The 21,104-nt window shown below is 35.4% G+C and overlaps 1 protein-coding gene across 1 annotated transcript in view; it reads left to right on the plus strand.

Annotated features, from left to right (window-relative positions):
* Window positions 1-21,104, plus strand: part of LOC116999849 (hornerin-like) — a 73,720-nt gene that overhangs the window by 48,141 nt on the left and 4,475 nt on the right. Inside the window, exons 30-64 of the mRNA XM_033066861.1 lie at window positions 561-590; window positions 1,804-1,839; window positions 2,482-2,523; window positions 2,728-2,769; window positions 3,676-3,714; window positions 4,207-4,248; window positions 6,611-6,652; window positions 6,755-6,793; window positions 7,195-7,236; window positions 7,339-7,377; window positions 7,716-7,757; window positions 7,860-7,898; window positions 8,300-8,341; window positions 8,443-8,481; window positions 8,613-8,657; window positions 9,123-9,164; window positions 9,776-9,814; window positions 10,799-10,837; window positions 11,526-11,564; window positions 11,812-11,850; window positions 12,118-12,156; window positions 12,421-12,459; window positions 13,186-13,215; window positions 14,636-14,677; window positions 15,180-15,218; window positions 15,948-15,986; window positions 16,238-16,276; window positions 16,636-16,674; window positions 17,044-17,082; window positions 17,652-17,690; window positions 18,122-18,160; window positions 18,510-18,545; window positions 19,238-19,267; window positions 20,201-20,236; window positions 20,698-20,733. Coding sequence (XP_032922752.1) covers window positions 561-590; window positions 1,804-1,839; window positions 2,482-2,523; window positions 2,728-2,769; window positions 3,676-3,714; window positions 4,207-4,248; window positions 6,611-6,652; window positions 6,755-6,793; window positions 7,195-7,236; window positions 7,339-7,377; window positions 7,716-7,757; window positions 7,860-7,898; window positions 8,300-8,341; window positions 8,443-8,481; window positions 8,613-8,657; window positions 9,123-9,164; window positions 9,776-9,814; window positions 10,799-10,837; window positions 11,526-11,564; window positions 11,812-11,850; window positions 12,118-12,156; window positions 12,421-12,459; window positions 13,186-13,215; window positions 14,636-14,677; window positions 15,180-15,218; window positions 15,948-15,986; window positions 16,238-16,276; window positions 16,636-16,674; window positions 17,044-17,082; window positions 17,652-17,690; window positions 18,122-18,160; window positions 18,510-18,545; window positions 19,238-19,267; window positions 20,201-20,236; window positions 20,698-20,733 — 1,359 coding nt within the window. The remainder of the gene's footprint in view (window positions 1-560; window positions 591-1,803; window positions 1,840-2,481; window positions 2,524-2,727; window positions 2,770-3,675; window positions 3,715-4,206; window positions 4,249-6,610; window positions 6,653-6,754; window positions 6,794-7,194; window positions 7,237-7,338; window positions 7,378-7,715; window positions 7,758-7,859; window positions 7,899-8,299; window positions 8,342-8,442; window positions 8,482-8,612; window positions 8,658-9,122; window positions 9,165-9,775; window positions 9,815-10,798; window positions 10,838-11,525; window positions 11,565-11,811; window positions 11,851-12,117; window positions 12,157-12,420; window positions 12,460-13,185; window positions 13,216-14,635; window positions 14,678-15,179; window positions 15,219-15,947; window positions 15,987-16,237; window positions 16,277-16,635; window positions 16,675-17,043; window positions 17,083-17,651; window positions 17,691-18,121; window positions 18,161-18,509; window positions 18,546-19,237; window positions 19,268-20,200; window positions 20,237-20,697; window positions 20,734-21,104) is intronic.

Here is a 21,104-nt window from a genome sequence, read left to right on the forward strand (position 1 = left end):
TAATATATTTTCATCACAGCATATTTCACACAGATAAGAAAATATTGCTCTGCTAGATGCAGTCTTTGGAGCAGAATGATGAAGAAAGAATGCTTAGTTTTCACACTAACAGCTGTTTCAGCAAGTGCAAGTGCCTCTTCTCTTGCTGAAAATTGCCATATATATGTTTAAAGAAACAGTTAGTGCTTTTAAATGCATTTAACTTGATGAAGTGAAATATGAGTAAAAATTAGTACTTCGATGGCTTTAGAGTAACAGATATTTTCTTTAAAATCTAAGGGTAGGTTTTACATTAATTTAAAAAAAAAAAACCTGCAAGAAGAAGTGCCAGATATTCCACTGCTTTTCATGGTACATTTGTACTAATCTAGGGTTGTTATTGCAATGTTTTTCAGACTGGAATGGTAGAAATTCAAACTAATTTAGACAAAACTGTGGAGAATGGGAGCAATAAGTAATTTTTGTTATGTCTGTATGCAGTATCAGAAACAACTCATTTTCTTTAAGCTTACTTTATTTAAATAATTCTTTAAAAAATGAAATAATGTATTCTATTCCAGAATGACAGTACCTACAGTGCCAATAACCAGGTAAGTACTTTGTTTGTTCTGTAGTGTTCAAATGCTAATGATTAATGACAGTGTTAGTAATAGAACACTTCTACATTAGAGCTGTGGACCTTTAGTATATGATTGCTTTATAATGCCCTTCAAAAAGTTAATTATTTCTCTGTACTCAAGGCTGCTGCACAATTATTTCAAATGGCACAATATTTCTAAGAATATCTACTAATACATTTTCTTCATAATATATCCACTTTGACAGGATAATTTGGGAATTAATCACCTGTGCACACTAGGCATGTAGCCATCTCTTTTCTCACTCATTCAGATTTAATGTCACTTACATGCTGTTGTTGTAAGGTAACATTTGTGCCTGGTATTACCCAGTGTTATTCTCTGTCAAGACTTTCCATTTGTACTACAAACATAAATGGTGATTAACTTGAATAGATTATAACCAAGCAAATACAGTGTTGTGTAAATAAATTACATTTTTTCTACTTGTTTCTGTTCATAGAAAAAATTTATCCGTCACAGCCTCTTTTTGTTTTACTGCCATCTAGAGTAACCCTCTGTCATCAGCTACTTGCATTTCCAGTTCTCAACCAGTCACTATTCTGCTTCATTGTTTTCCTTAAGTTTTCTTCTGTAGTACTTAAATACTGCACCAAATGTATTCTAGAAAGTACAGAGGCCTTCTGAAAACATCTTTTGTTTTGGCTTGTATTTACCTTGAATGCATTGCACTAGTTTCAATTCAAAATGTTCTGGAAAAAAAAAGTCCTTCATCAGGAAGCCCTGTTTAGGAGCATTGTGACTTCCTGCTTTGCTCGTGAAAGATCTTATTATTCCCTTGGTTATGTCTATCCAGTCTGCATGGCTAGACTGCATTGTAAAACAGTTTGTTTCTAAACTTTCTGACAAAGAAGGATGGGAATGCTAAATAAAATAAAATTTAAATTAAAAAAAAATTAAAAAGTAGAAAGCATCATTATATATATTGTACACTAAACTATGGTGGTTCAGCTGAGGAAGATTCCCCTAAGCAGGAACTTCTGATGAAAGAGATAAACTGAAAACAAAGAATATGCTTTTTGAGATTCTTCCTGCAAATAAAATGAAATCTCTGGACATTTTCCTTTTCCGAACATCACCTTGACAAGTACTAGATTATTGTTAAAGTATTTCATGTAGACAACTACAGTTAAAATGTACTAACAGGTCTGTGGCTCCTTTGCAGCGTTCTGGTTGTGCAAAGAAGAAAGTTGTTGCCCGAGTAAGTAAAACACTTTTTTTCTTTAACTTTTTGCCTGCTTGCAGCATTTTAGTCCTAACTTAGTACCTAATCTCTCTTAATTATACCTATATTTTCCCTAATCATGTTTATAGTAGTTAATATCCTTCTATGTAAGGGAAAAGTAAAATAAAATTACCTGAGTATTTGCTCTTTGGACTAATCTCTTTAAAGAAAGTACATACACACACAAAAAAATACATTTAATACCATAATCATGGTTTGAGGTACAGGGCAGCTCAAATGCCTGTTCTTCATTCAACACATACAGAGTTGGTCCAAACTAATGTTAAAATTAAATTAGTATCATACAAAGGACACTTGTAACACTTTAGCTGAAGAAAGATGGCATAATAAGTAAGGAATAATAATGTTTCCTAGTTTACTATGCTTAGTGGTTGTGTAGGAGATAGAGATCTGTATTGTATAGTTTCAAGCCAGAATTAGTAGTAACCTATAAAAATTATGTGCAAATAGCCTTTTATTTTATAATAATGCATTCCTACTCAATGTACAGAATTATGGGTCTGGAGCTCTTATAAACAAATACTATGAAAAGAAAAAAAGACTGAGCACTGATCATAGAATTTTCATCTCATAATTGCAAATGTTATTTTTTTACAGGACACATCACATGTTTTAAGCAGAAGAGCCTATGATATACAGGTAAACCATTCCTTTCCCTTTTTCTGAACTACTGCTGGTAGTAGTAAGCTTATAGCTCCTTGTGTATTACCTACAAAACAGAAAGACCTAGTGTCCTCAAAAATGAACTAATTATCTTTAGGGTTAGGTAGTTCTTTCCTAATAGAACTATGTATTTTATTTTATTATCCTTACAGATGTGTGTTCTTTTTTGTTTCTTCACAGAATGCATCTTCTTCTTCAAATAGCAGCCACTCTGACATGCAGGTAATAACGTAGTGTGAACTTCATGATATCAAGGAGTTTTCTGCTAAATTATATTCTGTTTTGAAAGTTAGCTTCCAGTAACTTTACTGTGCTGAAGGATGCTATTTTGATTTGATAGCATTTTCCCTATAATGTTATAATTTTGCACAGTTGTAAATAGGGATATTATGCTCAGAATAAAGAGTTCCTTCATCCCACTAAGCAGGTGGGAATTGCAGGTGTTTCTTAACAGAACGTTTTAAAAAATTAATTTCAAAACCACAAACTATATAGTTTCATATTCTTATTTTAGAAAGAATTTCTAAAGAATTTCTCATTTTAGAAACATTCTTGCACTCTTGATTGTAATGGCCATATATAAAATTGTTTCATTTTGCATTTGGTGAGAAGGTACATCTTAGGGATTATGTACTACTGTTACAAAAGTAGGTGCAATTTTCATATTCTCTAGGATTATGTATTGCTGCAGCAGTGTTATGTTACAGAATTATGTGAAATTTAACCAGTCCAAAATGACACCTTGTTCTGTTTTTCTTAATGTCTTGGATTGGTACCCATCAGCTTCCCAGGGTTCTGAAATCCAGCTACACCCAGCATTATGTAGATACAACAGCAGCATAGTCTTCTGTCTCAGAGGGTTTGAAGTTTAATTCAATATTGCAGAACAGATCTCTGAGCTCTGGAAGATAACAGTTTTCTTAATTAGTTTCCCTAATGCCCATTCCCTGTGAATTGTATCAAGTCACTTAATGAGGTTTCATCCTAATTTATGTTTTTGCAATAATTCAACAGGTGATGTTCATTGGTGCAGGGAATTAATAGACTTGTAATTGTTTCTCACTACAAAGTTTTATACCTTAGATTCTAATGAAATGCTTTAATAAAATAGAATTATTTTCTTCACAGGGTGGATCATTTATTGCAACCAGTGGATCAAGTAATCAGGTCAGGATTTTCTTTATTTTTAACTAGTCTTATTCAGATAGCTTCCTAGTAATTAAAGTAATAAAATTCAGATAGCAGAGTTTAAGTTGTTTTACATGGAAGAATGGTGATGCTATTCATTAATTTGTAAATGAAGTGACCCTATACAAATTGAATGTATCAGAAATGGCTCCCTGAAATCAATTTTTAGCACTGTTTCAATATAACGTGCTTTACTGGTGATAGCACAATGGGATACTCCTGACTACCTTGTTATTTCTCTCTTGCTGAGGCATGTGTCATTGAGAAATGCACTATCAGTCTGACTCACAAAGTGAAAGTTAACTTTACACATCTGTGCTGTTCCCTCATTTGTTCGAGGTACAGCAATGGTCACACCTTCCCTGTAGTCCCACAGAATTTCTTCCTCTAAAGAGTTTTGCATCTGAAATAAGATTTTATTTTAAATTTCCACAAAGCAATAATTGTTTCCTTTTCTGAAAAAATCTGTAGGGTGGTTGCATTTGTCCTGATGGAAGCAGTGGTCATAGACAGGTAATTATTTTTCTGAGTTTATACTTCCTTCTACATAATGGAGTATTTTGAATTAATCATCTTGTAAATATGGACATTTGGTTAACACTAAACAGTAATGGGGATTTCCTTAATATGGGTAGAACTAAATACAATTAAATGAAAGAACAAGTTCCACTTAACTGCGTAATTACCATTTGACCACTAATTGTCTGTGACTGTGCTTGGTGATCCACATGCTCTGTCACTTGACTATTATGTGCCAATTATTCATTGTTTTCAAAAACTAGTCAATATACCTTGTAGTAACCACAGTACTTAGTTGCATCCAGCTTAGTTTACTTGTGTTTCTCACTAGTGCAATAAAATACTGTGACTAAAGATATCAAAATTTGATAAATATTTCAAAATATAATCTCTTAAATCAACATTTGAAGTGTTCTTTCTCCTAAAGAGTATAATTGAAATGTCAATGTCAGTTGCACTGGATAAACTTTTCTCTTAGGCAATGCCTCTGGGCCAGGAAAAAGGCCAAGGAGTGTGCATATGTGGACATTCTAGCCTAGCTTTACCAGACTTCCGGCTTTTAAAGTCACCTTTGATTTTAAAGAAACCTGTCTTCCACCAGAATCCGTATTTCTGAATCTTTTATTGAAGTATTTACATAAAACTATTTGAATGGCATAGTATTTGTTTAGTTTTCAGTTTCAACAAGAAGCAATTTGTGAATTATTCTTTGTGTAAAAAGCCCCATGCTATTTAAAGAAACTAATTGTATAAAGAAATTACTGCTTTCTGAACTTAAAATATAGCAACAGCAATTTTGGTCAAGTACAATACCACCTCTTTCATCTAACGGAAGCTAAGTAGTATCTATGGCCTACATGCTTTGAAGTATAAAAATATAAAATAAATAATGCTGAAACTTCATTGAGGAAAAACCTTTTTATTTGTTGCATGATTGTAGAAAAAATCCATTTATGAGGTAAAAGGTGGAGCTCTTTATGCAAGTGTTTTTCATTGTAATAAACATTTTTCTCTGCTTGCTTTAATTGTTGCAAAAAAGGTTTTTAACAGAAATCTAGCACAGCTTGGTTGAAGAGAGAGTATTTAGTTGCTATCAAAAAAAATTTTCAGCATGAAGAAAATAAGACCTCAAAATTGGACACATTAAAAAACCAGTTCTCAATGCAGATATTTAAACTTTGATACACAAGAGATTTTCCAATTTGCATTTGCATCAGCTGATCAAATTAATTAATGATATATTATGTAGCAGTAGACTTGATCTTTGTTTTCATGGTCTTATCTTCATTTTCTGTCCAGGGTCCTCTACACATGGCAGCTACAGTGCTTACAGTAGCATGTAAACAGGTTGGCCATGATAGGTTACATTCTAATAATAATAAAAAGCAAGGTATAGTTAGATGCATATGTACAAATAAACTACTATTCATAAGTCTTACATAAAAGAGAGAGTTGTCTACTTCATAGGGAAATGGTCACAGCACCAAGCCTGGCAGAGTTCAAGAAGTGTTTGGACAATGCTGTCAGGGACATAGTGTGACTCTTGGAGCTGGTCCTGTGCAGGACAAGGAGTTTGACCTGATAATCCTGTTGGGTCCCTTCCAATTCAGTTTGTTCTCTGATTCTGTGATTGGTTAAATGTCCTTCAGGAGAGCAGAAAATTCTTGCAAAAAGCTTTCTTTTAGATGTAAAATTTGAGTTACACAAAAGTCTTATCAAACCTGGAAAACCTCGTAATTTAAGGGTCAGAGCTACAAATATTTTAACCATCTTGCTTCAAAGGAAGTTTACTTATGTGAATCCCCAAATTCCTCACACTTCAATTATTCTGCTGCTTCGCCGAGCTTCAATTAAAGACAAGACCTTATACTATAGTCTCAGAGGAAGCAGTCTAACCATAGAATAATACTTCCCCTGATTTGTACGTTAGGGAGAAGTGACAGTTACAGTGAATGCCAGGAACTGGTAAATAGTCTTCTCCTTTAAGTGGTGAGATGAAAAATATGCTCTCCTAAATACTCTCTACACTTTAAAAACTGCTGGTATTCTGGCAGTTTTTTAAAAGACCATCAAGGTCATGATCATCTATAAAAACATGGAGTCTTCAAGGTATCACATAGTTGTCTGTGATTAGAAAGAGTAAAACTAAATGTTATTACCACTTTTAGATAATTAAACCTGAACAGGAAATAACAGAACCTGCTACAGGCTTCCTTATCTCTAAAAAAAGTACGAACCAGCATTCTCTTTTAATGGTTGCTGTAGAGTTTTAATTTAAACAGTAGAAATTCATGGTAGACTCATTTATATAAATGTCTATTTGCAAGAAAATAGCTAGTCTGTGTTTTCATTGCAGGGAGCCCCAGGTTCTGCATACAGCACATATTCTGGTAACCAGGTAAACATTCAGATAAAATGCCCTATTCAGAAACTCCATCTAAAAACTTCCCTAAAGGAGTAGCCAGATATAAACCAGTAACCCATTCTGTCTTCTGCACAGGGAGGGCCTTTCTTCTATCCTGGAGGATCCTATGGACAGGTAGTAGTTCTTCCTCCCTCACCAGGATAATACAGACTCCCATCCTCCTGGTTTCTTTACTCCCAGTATTGTGGGTGCTGTGACATATTAAAATTACAAATCTGACTGTTATCCCTCAGAGCAGAAAAATTAAATTAACCCTGATGTAACATGGTGGTGTGATGCTCGACAGAGAACAGTACAGAATGGTCTCTGCAGTTTCTTTGCAGAATTCAAGTTTCAGCAGGCTAGGAAAACTGCTGCCAGAAACTTTCTTCCACTTCAGCAACAATGGTCTTGAGTTTTACTTAGGCACACAAATCTTAGCTGAAAACTGGGAGAGAGGATAAAGTGAGAACCAGATGTTCAGGTATTTAAACTCCCATCTGCAAGAAAATAGCTGGTCTGTGTTTTTCTTTCAGGGTGGCCCAGGTTCTTCCCACAGCTCTTACTCTGGTAACCAGGTAAATACTCTGGTCACTGTGCCTGCACAGAAGCAGCCTAAAAGTTTTCTTTGAGAGAACATTCAAGTATAAACCAGTAAATTTCTATGTTTTTTTCTGCAGGGAGGGCCTTCCTACTATCCTGGTGGATCTTATGGACAAGTAGGTGTTCTTTTTTGTTTGTAAAGATAACAGACTCTTTTAATCTTCATTCCTATATTCCCCATGTATTGGCTGCTGTGAAATATAATATCCAAGAGTTTAGGCTATCGTAACCCCTAATAATTGTATTGTCTTTCTGTACTTTGCAGCATTCAATCTGTCAGGGGAAAAAACTAAATTTTGCTTACAACTTCCATGGAATGATCTATCATTTAACTAAAAAATTAGTGAAAAGACCCTTATTTTTTAACAGTACTGACCTAGAGTGAGATTCAGATACTTTGGTATTTACACCATCCTGTTTGCAAGAAAATAGCTAGCCTGTGTTTTCATTGCAGGGAGCTCCAGGCTCTTCACACAGCACATATTCTGGTAACCAGGTAAACATTCAGATAAAATGCCCTATTCAGAAACTCCATCTAAAAACTTCCCTGAAGGAGTAGCCAGATATAAACCAGTAACCCATTCTGTCTTCTGCACAGGGAGGGCCTTTCTTCTATCCTGGAGGATCCTATGGACAGGTAGTAGTTCCTCCTCCCTCACCAGGATAATACAGACTCCCATCCTCCTGATTCCTTTACTCCCAGTATTGTGGGTGCTGTGACATATTAAAATTACAAATCTGACTGTTGTCCCTCAGAGCAGAAAAATTAAATTAACCCTGATGTAACATGGTGGTGTGAAGCTCAACAGAGAACAGTACAGAATGGTCTCTGCAGTTTCTTTGCAGAATTCAAGTTTCAGCAGGCTAGGAAAACTGCTGCCAGAAACTTTCTTCCACTTCAGCAACAATGGTCTTGAGTTTTACTTAGGCACACAAATCTTAGCTCAAAACTGGGAGAAAGGATAAAGTGAGAACCAGATGTTCAGGTATTTAAACTCCCATCTGCAAGAAAATAGCTGGTCTGTGTTTTTCTTTCAGGGTGGCCCAGGTTCTTCCCACAGCTCTTACTCTGGTAACCAGGTAAATACTCTGGTCACTGTGCCTGCACAGAAGCAGCCTGAAAGTTTTCTTTGAGAGAACATTCAAGTACAAACCAGTAAATTTCTATGTTTTTTCTGCAGGGAGGGCCTTCCTACTATCCTGGTGGATCTTATGGACAGGTAGGTGTTCTTTCTTGTTTGTAGAGATAACAGAATTCTTTTATTTTCACTCCTATTCTGTCATGGAAAGATGGAAAGATGGATCCTCTTGGGAGGATCAAATTAAACGGTTTTTTTTATTTTCTGTGCAGGGAGGGTCTTCTGTTTATGATGGCAGCAGTGAATCCTATGGTCAGGTAAATAGTCTTTTTTTCCTCTTAGTCTAAATGTTGCTGAGGGCCAGCACTCTGGCTGCAGTATATATATAACTATGTCTATTTTTTTGCTCTCAATGTATTCTAATTAAAGTGATCTTTTATTTGAGGAATGAGTAAATTTGTATATACTTTTAACTAAGTAGCCTGAAAGTTTATAGGGGAGTAAAAGCAGGGGTGCCTCCAACTTTTAAGGCTCATTCTTCTCAACAATGTTAGCTTTGAATTACCTGCAAGATTAAGGTCTCTTCAAAAGTGGAATTAGAGTTTGAGCTTAAAAATATGCAACATTAGTATTTTACAGGGACATAACTCTGAATTGTTTAACAGTTCTGATAACTAAGTAAATAATCATATTTTTTAAATGTGCCAGAAGAAGATCCCTACAGTTAAGCATCTAAAAAAAATAGGTTTGCATTATGAAAATTATTTATGCTTTCTGAATAGGGTGGATCTTCTGCATATAGTGGTTCTGACACATATGGCCAGGTAAATATTATTTGTCTCTTACATCAAAAGCTTAAACTTGCAGTGTTGGTTCTTATGTGTATTGGGTTCTATGTTTCAGTTATTTTTAAGTGACCATGACCCCGAAAATGCCATTTTAACTTTTGTTTCTCTTTAAATTTGTAACAATTCAAAATTTTTCCATAATGTAGAGAACATGTATGTTGATTTTAACTGTGCCCTGTGACTATTCAATGCTTTAACTACTTTATTGTTCATATGTTAGCTCGTTCAAAAGGAAAAGATTAGTGCATTTACTTTTCACACCTTACTTCTTATGCAGAAGCTGTTGAAAGTTTAAATAATGGGATTTTTGAATATAAAGAATGATAACTTAGCAAATTAACTTCACTGAAAAGTTTTTCCCTGTAAAAATGCATTTTTGCAAAGAGGGTTTTCTTCCCAGCCTCTTCTGCTTAAGCAACAGGTAAAGTTACATATTTTTTCTTGTCTTGCACATTCCCTAGTTTCGGAAAAACTGGAGATTCTAAGCACTTAGTTAGTTTTATCCTTCTGCTTTATATTCCCCACAATCAAGAATGTGTAAGAGTTATTTTTTACATGAAAATAAATGTTTCTCTACTGTTTTACAGGATTCACCTTCCATGGGAGTCAGTGAAACTGAAGATAGTGTAAGCATTTCTTCTCAACAATATCAATATCATAATTCATTACCTTTTAAAGTATCTAGGTGCTTACATGGACCTTTACCTTATCTGACATCAAGTGATTGTGCTATACATTATAAGAACTTCACAAATTAAAATTGCAGTTAAAACAGCTCCAACTTCTAACAATCAATCATTTTTTAAATTTGTTGTTAGAAGTAGCAATTACAAAGAAAGCTCTTTTTATTTCACAATTTCCTTCAAAACTCAGTTTTTGTATATGACTACTTCCCTCTTTCCATCCTTAATTCACACTACACTTCATTTGTTTTTCCAATGCCACACATATAAGATTCTAGTTCCTTCATCTATGTATTGCATAGGAGTGGTCTGTGTTCATGTAATATGGTGAAAACTGCCTGCTTTTCTTAAGAAGATGCCTTTTCTCCTGACTAAAGTATATATTCTATTAACTCTATTGAAGCCATTTATAAAACTTTACAACTTTTAAGAGCTTTCCAGGGTCCTGGCTAGTAGCTCTCTGCAAATAATTATAAATTCAGCTGTGCACTTTAGTCACAAGAATACTATGTTGATAGTTTCAATGCAGTTTCTGTACCAAACCTTCTTATGGGTATTCAAGAAATCTAAGATATGATACTAGAGGGCCAAAAAAGCCCTCTGAAAGAAGCTAAGGTGTAATAACAGATGTGTACCACACCTTGGTCTCTAAAGAATGAAGACAGCTTTGCAAATGCTGATGTTTTCCTCTGAAACATTCTGGAAGAAATAAAATAGATTGAGATGTGACCTCATTCCTTTATTTCACTACATCAGGATTCAGCTTTCAAAATAAAGAGATGCCCTTCTCCAGAAATGAGCAGAGAAAAAATTTGTAGACTGCTTATCCTACAGGCTACATCTTCAACCTTCCTTTGCCTCCCACACTTGCTTAGAAATAAGTAGCAATATTTGCCATGGCAATAACTAGATTCTGATATTTTTTAGGGTTCCTCCTCACAGTCCGGTAGCCGCCAGAGTGAACGGGTAAGCAGTCCTTCCCTTCTGTATTGCCAGGTGCCAGCCCCAGTGCTTGGCAACTGCAGCACCTAAATTACATCTCCTGTGGACTCCCTGAGGCAGTTCCAGAGTGGGACAGAAAACCCTCAAGCACAGTGGGAATGAGGATATGGTTAAAGAGTTTAAGTGCTGCTAGAAATCCCAGCTGCTGAAGTGTGCTCTTGAATCTCAAACTCACATCACAAATGTGATAGCACAATTTACTTGTTCAGATCTTTGAGCTTTTTAAATCATTGATTGATTACAAAGAGCTTCAATACCATGATTTGTCCAGCACTTAGAATAAGTGCAACCCTTTGCTTTGTTGTGCTGTATGACTTACTTTTGAAGGCTTTATTTTCCTGTCAATTTTACATGGCACATACTGTACTTACTCTAATGACACAGATTAGAAATTATTTTGTTGGAGATATAACTCTTTCAATTGTTGTATCCTAGAGAATATCTACCACCAAAAGATCAATTATCAATAAACATAAAGGGGCAGGTGCTATTTTATACAGAAAGACAGCAGATTTTTTTGTTTTTTGTGAACAATCCATGACAGAAAATTAAGGAATGTGGAGAAACAAAGAGAGGAGTGTTTTTCTTCCCCTCTGATCTTTCCAGTTTTTGGGGTTTGGTTTTTTCATGTAATTTCAATACATTTTTCCAGGATTTTTATTCCCCAGGAGGCAGCCAGTCAGGTGGACATGTAAGCATCTATTTCATTTATTATTTGCACTTCCCTTCCAAAATGGCTGTACTATTTAAAAATTATCCCAATGAGTAAATGACACCAAACCATTTATTTCCTAGAATTTCTTATGACATCTGCCATCCTATCTTGTAAAATCAAATTCCAAACTATCTGAATAAAAAAAATTTAAAATTCATTGTGTACACCAGTCTTGTTCTCCAGAACATTTCAAACAAAAATAAATTGTGTCTTCTTTTTGCAGGGGTCATCTTCTCAAAGTGGTAGTTACTCCAGTGGACAGGTAAATACTAAATCTATGTCGTTTTAACCTAAAGTATCAGTCATACAAAAGTTTGGGGCCTTATATCACAGCAATTTTTAATCTGTGAATGAAAAAGATCAGTTCATTCTTCCTTACATATCTCTACGTAAAATATCAAATGCAAGCAGCATAGTCAAAATGCAATTCATGCATTAACTGATGTTCTAACACCAGGAGAAATGAAAGTAATGAATATTTAAATTAATTTCAATATTTTAAATATAAAGTAAGTGATATTTTTTTCAGGACTCATACTCATCTGGAGGCAGCCAGTATGGTGGACAGGTGGGAAATTTTTCTTCTTCATTGTTTTTGTGAAGGGTTTTTCCCCCAATGTACATATTTCAAGAAAATATTCCCAGATTGATCATACCTAAGTTTCCAGACTACTCTATTTTATTTTATCCTCACTAATCTTTCTACAGATAAAATAGCATTCTCAACTAAATTGATCTTTACAAACACAGTTAAAAGAGTAAAAGACAATAGTTTGTATTTAATGCATATGTGTCACAGAAAAAATTTTAAACAAGAATTTGATGTTTACAGGGTTCACCTTCCTCAGGAGGCAGCCAGTCTGGTGGACAGGTATAAATTTCTTTCTCCACAGTCTTCAGTTGGGCTAGTGTCAGCACTCTAATTTATGTCTCTTACCTTTCCTTCACAAGAACTCTTTTCCTTCACCACTGTCCTTTTTGCCCAAAGCCTTAGCAATGCATTGTTTTCTTCTGCCGTGTGATTTGGACATACAGAGTCCCAGTGATTCCTCAAGCCAGAGTAGCCAGTACTAACTGTTAGGCACTTGTATCTCAGCTGCTGTACCTGCTTTGGTGCTAAATAAATTTCATGCATATTGAAAGTGGAAAGTGAGGCACTGAATGGTGAACTCCTCTCACCTGGCCACCTCTCAGTTAGTTTTATCAGAGTAGAAATCACCTGTTTTCTGTATCATCTGTAACATGAAACTGTACTGCATGTACTCCAGGTCCTCTGGCCTGTTTAGAAAAAAAATTGCTTTCTGTGGTACTACTCAGAATTTTGTACTCATCCTTTTGCTGAGTATTATTTTTAAGGTAAAAAATGTAGGTAAGAAAATTTGAAGATAAAAAATTAGCATTTTGTTGCCCCACCAGAGCAATAATTGCAGAAATAGTTGCATAGGATGAAATAGAAGTTCAGTTCTAGAAGGTGAGCAGTTAAAATGTTGCTTTATGGTTTGTGTGCCTGGGATGGTAGAAGTAATTTGAGTTGTAACTAGAACCCATTTCAGTCCTATTCTCTTGACATCTTAAGTACTTTCTGCATTCTTTACAGGGTGGATGTGATTGCTCTGGGGCAAGTTCTGTAAGTGCTACTTGTTCATTATGCATTTTCTTTTACTAAACGGTTTAACTGTAAAATTCTTTGAGATCCTGTTTATTTCCAACTTACTTATTTGAATGTACTCTTAATTTTACATTCATTGTTCCTTTGGTGACTTAGATGGGTCTGATATGGTAGGAGTTATTTCTCATTATGCCAAAATTCAGTATTACAGAATCATTGAATTATTGAGGTTGGAGAATACCTCAGGTCCAACCCTCAACTCAGCACTGCCAAGGTCACCACTAAGCCATGTCTCTAAGTGCCACATGTACATGTCTTTTAAATACCTCTGAGGGTGGTGACTCAGCCCTTTCCCCAGCAACCTCTCCAGTGCTTGATAATCCTTTCAGGGAAGAAATTGTTTCCTAAAATCCAGTCTAAGCCTCCCCTGGAGCAGTTTAAAGCCATTTCCTCTTGTTCTACTGCTTGCTACTTGAAAGAAGGGACCAATCCCTACATGACTACAACCTCATTTCAGGGAGTTGAGGAGAGCAATAAGGTCCCCCTGAGCCTCCTTTTGTCCAGGCTTAAACAACCCCAGCACCTTCAGCTGCTCCTCACAAAGCTTGTGCTCCAGACCCTTCACCAGCCCCTTTGGCATTTTTGGACACAATCCCACACATCAATCCCCTCGTGAAGGGCCCAAAAGTGAACAAGGATTCAAGGTGGAAGCCTCATCAGTGCCCCATCAGTGTAGGGGAACAATCACTTCCCTAGTGCTGCTTGCTGGCCACATCATTTCTGATAAAAGCCAGGAAGCCCCAAAGTTGGCAGTGAGTTACATTTCTGAGCTGTGATGTCACTTGCCATATGGTATTTACAGAGATGTGTATCTCTTCTCAAAAAATCCAAGAAGATTGCATTAAATAGCAGAGCTAATTGACAAAAGATCTATCACGAAAGAAGGCTAAAATAATTTCCAGTCTACAAAACTGCCAATCATAAAAATGTGTAGCAAAAATCAATGTTTACAAAAAATGAAAATATAAACAAAACCAAAAACTGAGTGACTTCTCACTTGTGCTTTTAAGTCCATATGAAATTATTTAAGGACTATGAAATTGGGTAATCCCTGTTTTTTCAAAGCAAATGATTTGTGGTCAATCAACATGTAGCATGTAAAAAATTCCTACACCTTGGAAATACTCTGATTTCCTAGGCAGTGAATTATAGGTAGATACAATCAGATATTTCATGATTTATGGTCTTCTGGGCCAAATAAGGACTATTTTCTCTCTTGGCAAAGTGATAAAAGCAAGTGAAGTGTAAGTATAATTAATTTCAGGCTGAGATATTCCTCCTTTGAAATGCCATGAAACAGACATTGTATGGTTCTGTTTCATTTACAGTTTATGACCAAAGACAAAGGCTAATTTTTGTTTTCTTTTTTCCTTTATAGGGTGGATCCTCTACTTTAGTCAGAAGTGATTCCTCTGCAAATGTAAGCAATGTTCATCAGCTTTTTGTGTCCTCTGTTTGCTTTATCAATATAATGGCTAGAGAGGATAAGTAGTCAGTGCCTAATAGAAGTCATACACTTGTGAAAATAACCTACTTTGGTTACAATTAAAAATACAGATAAGACATTCTTTTTAATTGTAACTAGAATGCACACAGGACATTCATGCAGCACTCCCAGTTTCTCTTTCCATTTGACATAGTTTTCATTCAAAGAGAAGTCCTCAATAAAATTGTTGTCATGAACACACGTAAATAACACTACAAATATTTATACTGGGAGTCAATTCCATTGGATTCCTTCGAATTATGTAAAAATATCCCACAAGGACATGGATTTATGTGATTTTATTCCTCTTAGATCATTTACTGAAACAAAGTTTAGTATTAATATTTATGTTCTACTATCTTTCAAGAAGTTTTGCTTCAAAAGATTTCTTTTAGTGCAAAATAATTGGTGGTCTTGATGTTTGAATTTCCCCCAGGACTCATCTTCTTCTGGAGGCAGCCAGTACAACAGCCAGGTAAGCATCCATTCCAAAAGGAGAGGCAGTTTGCCACTTCAGAAAATGATTGTTAATTCATTCACTCAGTTAAATTCAATTTTTTATATGGGAACTGGGTAAAAAGAGAAAAAGCCCAGTAAATGAAATTCATCATTGAGTTAGATACATCCTAAAAATTCTAACAATGGATTTGTTAACAAATAATGCCCTAGCTTTGTGAAGCTTGCAAAATGAAGTTCACAACAAAAATACACGTGGGGAAAGAATGCATCATTTTTAATTCCTATTTGATCTAATTCCATTATGAAGAAAAAAAATCCAATCTCTCTTCTTTTAAAGAGACCTCTTGTTGTATGAGGTTTCAGTAGATTTTCTTAGTTTTGTTTTCAGAGTCCTGTTAGGTAGCCAATATTTTACTGCTAGCTCTGGGCCAGCATTCAGCTTTCCAAATAAAAAAAAAGCCATTCTCCAGAAGTGAGCAGAGGAAGAACAGGAAAGAATGTCACTTTAACCTTCCCAACATGTCACAAAAAATATGTCTTTGCCTCCCACCCTTGCTAAGGATCTCAGGTATTTTCCCAAATTACCTTGCTCAACTTAAATTCTAGTCATTAAAGCATTCTGAAAGTCCTGTTCACCTGTCTTCACTCTTACCTTGCTGTTTTGCTCCTGCTGTCCTGGCAGAGTCATGTTTTGATTTAAGGAAATCCTACTGCAGGTAATTCATTCATCTGGTATTTTTTACAGGATTCATATTCCTCTGGAGCTAGCCAGTATGGAGGACATGTAAGCTCTTACTTTTCATATTTTATATTATATTTTTTTAATAAATATTTGACTCATGTTAAGGATCTCAATTTAATATATTAAGAAAATTGGCAGTAGTGTATTATTGTGAATTCAAAGAAGACAAAAAAAACAGAGTTTATCCTGAGATAATTACACACAAACTCTCAAATAACAAAATATAGGTGTCTATGCCCCTTCTTCCCATGAATTAGATATTCAGAAATAACTAATTATCAATTTTTTTCCAGGAGTCATCTTCTTACGGAGGCAGCCAGTATGGTGGACAAGTAAGCATTACTAGTCCCCATTTTTGTAGTTTATTTACTGTCCACCTGACTGACTCTATCTTAGCTTTAATTTAATTTAAAATCTTCTCAGTAAATCTTTCTCTGTAGTGTTCTGATGCTAATGTAATTAAACAAGTTCAGATGAAGACCATTATCTAAGACTAAGAAAAAATAGAATTTGAAATACATGGTTGACTCAATTGACTGTCAAAATTAGCAGGATTAGATATCATATCTCTCTGAAATAAATCAGTACTTTATGAAGGTAACGAGAACTTTTAAAGCCTCATTAAATGATTCTATGAGTATATGAAACAGGTGAAAAAAGGTTTCAGTTTCAATTTTTTGTTTATTTTCAGGGTTCACCTTCCTCAGGAGGCAGCCAATATGGTGGACAGGTGAATATTCTTCCCTTGTAGTGTTTACTACTTTACCAAAGAGATTCGGTAGTTCTATGGGTAAAAGAACATTTTAAGGAGATTTGGGGTTTGGTTTGGGGGTTTCTGTCCATTTTTTATCTAATTTGTTGCTGAGTAGATAATGGTTATAAATGTATTTGATACCAAGCCACAGAAGAGTTTTAAACTCTTCTGTGAATTTCTGATGCGTCATGGTAAACGCAGATGAGCCTCACCCATTTTGGTACAGTCTGGTTCAGCCCACTCACAGCTCTAGAGGGAAGGAAACTGGGTTCTTCTTCATATGGAGCACGGTTGAAGGAGTACTATGATGTGGATATAGAGATTGTTTAATTCTTTTTTGTTCAGGGTTCACCTTCTTCAGGAGGCAGCCAGTATGGAGGACAGGTGAGAGTCTCTTCCTGTTCTACATCAAAACTTGGTACTTTTGTAGTGACTGAAAAAATATTTTGTGAAAACTCTGTTTATCTGATAACAGATAGGTATCTAAAGATATATGATCTGAAGCAATACAAAAACTGTGGATATCTCTTGCTTCTATTGTATTAAATGCAGTTCTGGCCTTGTTCTACCATCCAACCTACCCTGTTGCTGTTTGGGTTTCTTATTTCTAACCATAAGGAGTGGCTGGAAGCAGATTCATCCCTCCTCTACCTCATTTCCTTCAGCAAAATGCAGTATCAGAGCTGATATCTGAAAAGCAGCATGGTTTAATATAGGAAGAGGGGGAAGGTGAGAAGTTACTAAGACTCTTCATGCCCCTGTGGAATGAAAGATGACGGAATTCCTAGTTCTGCCTGGAGATATAGCTTCTAATGTGGAGTGACACATAAACCAATAGGCTGAGTGTCTTCCTGTCATTTTTCATAGTGCAACAGAGGAAAAAAATAGTGTTTCTTTAAAAAGCTTTTAAAGAAGCTTTTTGACTTGAGAAATAATTGGCACCTTTGCTACAGGGTCCATATTTCCCAGGTGGCAGCCATTATGGAGGACAGGTGAGAATTGTTTTTCTGTCTATGGGTTGTTTTTTTCATTGTTCATCCTTTTTTCTTATTTTTCTTTTTTTTTTTTTTCTGAAAATCAGAGTATTTTTTAAATGGGTGTCTTACAGCAAAACGGTGTTTAGAATATCTGACTCTCTGCTGTGTCAGCCCACCCACATAAGCAATGCATAAAAGGCTGCAGTCCAGGGCAGCAGCACTACTCACACCTGCCTGAAGCTGACTTTGATTCAAACGTTGTTCTGTCTAAACAGCAGCTACTGTAAAGGCTTTCAGTGGATGCCAGTATGGTTATAAAGTAAATGTTCATGTCCTTGTGGCACTTAAATCCAAAGAGATTTAAGACAAGTAAAAATGTGTTTTCCTGTGACAGGTCATAAGTTAAAGAATGTGCAACAAATATAAATGCTTTTTCATTTCTTTAGGGTATAGCTTCTTCAGGAAGCAGCCAGTATAGTGGACAGGTAAAACTTCTACTTTCATGGTATTTTCAGTTTGGGTACACAGTTCATCAGGAAAACAGACTGGTATATTTTGCAAAAAAGGAACATTCTAAGACAGAGTAGCTTTAAACCAGACTGATTGAGGATTGCTAAGTATGAGTTCGTTTGCTGTATCAGATTATGATAAGAGTAAATGATACAGAGGCCTGTGACACTGCACAGAAATTTTCTTCGACTTAACATGGTTTAAGAAGCCAATTTTTTTGTGTAATGTTTAAATGGAAGCAATTTGAAAGACTGAGAACCACAGAGAACAAGTGAGAATGTTACTCAGTGACACAGAAGTAATTAAGTTACTTGTTTCTTCCAGGGCTTTTCTTCAGGAGTCAGGCAGTCTGGTGGACAGGTACGCTCTTCTTTCTCTGTACTGTTAGTTCTGCTAGTATCATATACTCACAAATTGCTTTGTGTAACTTTCCTTCACAAGAACTGTTTCCCTTCACACATTTCATCCAGACTGAATATGGAAAGTGAGACACTGATAGTGAATTCCTGGCCACCTCTTAAAAAGTTTTATTAGAGCAGAAGCTACCTAATGTGCCTCCACTGGAAGTCAGATATCTAAGGAACACTGCATGTATCCATAGGATCATAGAGTATGCTGAGTTGGAAGGATCCTTCAGGGTCAAGTCCAACCCCTGGTTCGGTGCAGGACACCCCAGGAATGACACCATATACCTGAGAGCATTGTCCAAATGCTTCTTGAACTCTGACAGGCTCTGGTCTCCTCAAGGGAAAAAAAATAAGATCTGTATTACTATGTATAATTTTTTACTTATCCTTTTGTGAGTAGGTTTTTACTGTAAATTTTAAATGAGAAGTTAGAAGATTCTACTAAAAATTTGATCAGTAGCCTAAAAAGGACAGGAGAGAGATAATAAAACTACCTTTTTAAATGGAGCTTGATAAGTTAAGCTTGATGAACAGTGTTTTATAGTCCATTTTCTTAGAGTAGCAGAATATGAGCTTGATTTACTAATTCAGAGGCCTATTCCAATCACAGACCCAGGAAAATAAGTTTGGTTGTGTTTTGTACAGGGTGGGTGTGTGTGCCCCGGTGGAGGTTCAGTAAGTATTTCTTGTCTTTATATATTTTTCATAGTATGTACACATACTGGAAAATTCCCAAGGAACTACATTTCTTGAAATAATTCTGTCTGTGAAGTTCTATGTATGATGAAAGCTTTTTCCACATTATGCTAAAATGAGCAATTTTGAACCTGCTAAAGGCAGAAATATTAAGTGACTTGGAACCATAGCACTGTATTCAAAACTAGCTACTCAGTTTGTAAGAGACCAGGGAGTTTTCTAAGAATTTGTTTCCCAAATATCTCATGGTGCACCTGTTGGGTGTTGGACTTTGTTCTTATGATAGTTATTAACAGTATGATTGTAGAGTAAAATCTTGGCTCCAAACACTTTCAGAATGGAAGAGAGAAACACATTTGGATAAGTTAAAGCTATTTCCATTCTTCTGCCTAATTATTATATTTCCTATTTCCTTGTAAATTCCTGAAAAAAAAAAAAACAAAACAAAAAAACCCCACCAACCATACAAAATCTCCACTACTGTTTTGCTGAGATCAATTTAATTTATTTCTGAATGAGGGTTCAGTTACCTGTTTTTTTCAGTACAGTCAAAATTGCCTGGGTCGCTACTTCTCTTTATTGGTCTGGGTAATCAAGCAAAACAACATGCTCAAGTATATAAGTATATAACCCAAGTATATAACCCATGCTGAGAATCAAAAGTGTTGAAAACAACATATTAATGAGAATTCATATAAATAGATATTATATTATAATAATACTACTCACTTATATACACATTATATATATACATGCATATATTACTTCATATAGAAATCAGGATGAATCAGAATCATAGTAAGCAGTGTAAATGACTTGATCATTGCAATAAGTCAGCATGTTCCCTTGGTTTTCCTCTCTGTGACACTGAAACTAATACAGAGTAAACATTGCTCTTTCTGTTGAACACAGGGCTCTTACGCAGGAACCAACTACCATGGTGGACAGGTAGGCAGTTTGTCTGTAACATTTACACAGATTAGTTCCTCAGGAATAAATAGGCTCAGTTGTCCTATTTGCCAGAAGCCACTGAATATTGAGTTCAGTTTAGTCACAGAGATAGGTACAATAAATCCAAAGAGTGCATGGGGCTTGTATTCCATCACTCTTGACATTTTAGTTATATCCTTCCACATACAACAGCCAAGCTTTTACTTTGTAGTTATAGAACCTTTCTCACCTTAAAAAATTACTGAAGAATCATTCACAGGGTTCATCTCACTACATAAACCACCAGTAGGATGTTTGGATAATTAGTCATTTGCCACTGCGTTAGTAACTGTGTAAAGTTCTTCCAGTTAATCAGCGTCATGAGTATTGTTTATATTAGCTCCAGGATATTTTTCTTCCATTTAAAATTTTTTGATGCTATTAAAATTATTTATAAAAATTTTGCATTCTTTTTACAGGGTTCATATCCTGGAAGCAATCAGTATGGTGGACAGGCAAGCAAATTTTCTTGGTTTTCAAGATCTTCTTTCTACTTTCAATTTATTAAATGAAAAATATCATGCAGTACATATACTGACAGGTTTTTGGGGTCATTTTACTTCTAATAAGTATTTGAAAACAGGGACTGTCAGTAGCTAGAGTCTACTCAAAATAGAGTAGCACGAACAAATTTCTATCTAAAGAAATTCCATAGGTCATAATTCTAGTTGTTTTACCTCAGAATGCCTCTTAAATGATTATTTTAATGAACCCTTTTTATGTTTACATTAAATACTTGGAAAATTTGATACAGGTTAAACCAATAGATACTGCTTTGAAAATATAAATTCTGGTGTGTTACACACTATAACGCTACTTTCCTCTT

This window comes from Catharus ustulatus, chromosome 9, assembly GCF_009819885.2.
Source record: "Catharus ustulatus isolate bCatUst1 chromosome 9, bCatUst1.pri.v2, whole genome shotgun sequence".
NCBI lineage: Eukaryota > Metazoa > Chordata > Aves > Passeriformes > Turdidae > Catharus > Catharus ustulatus.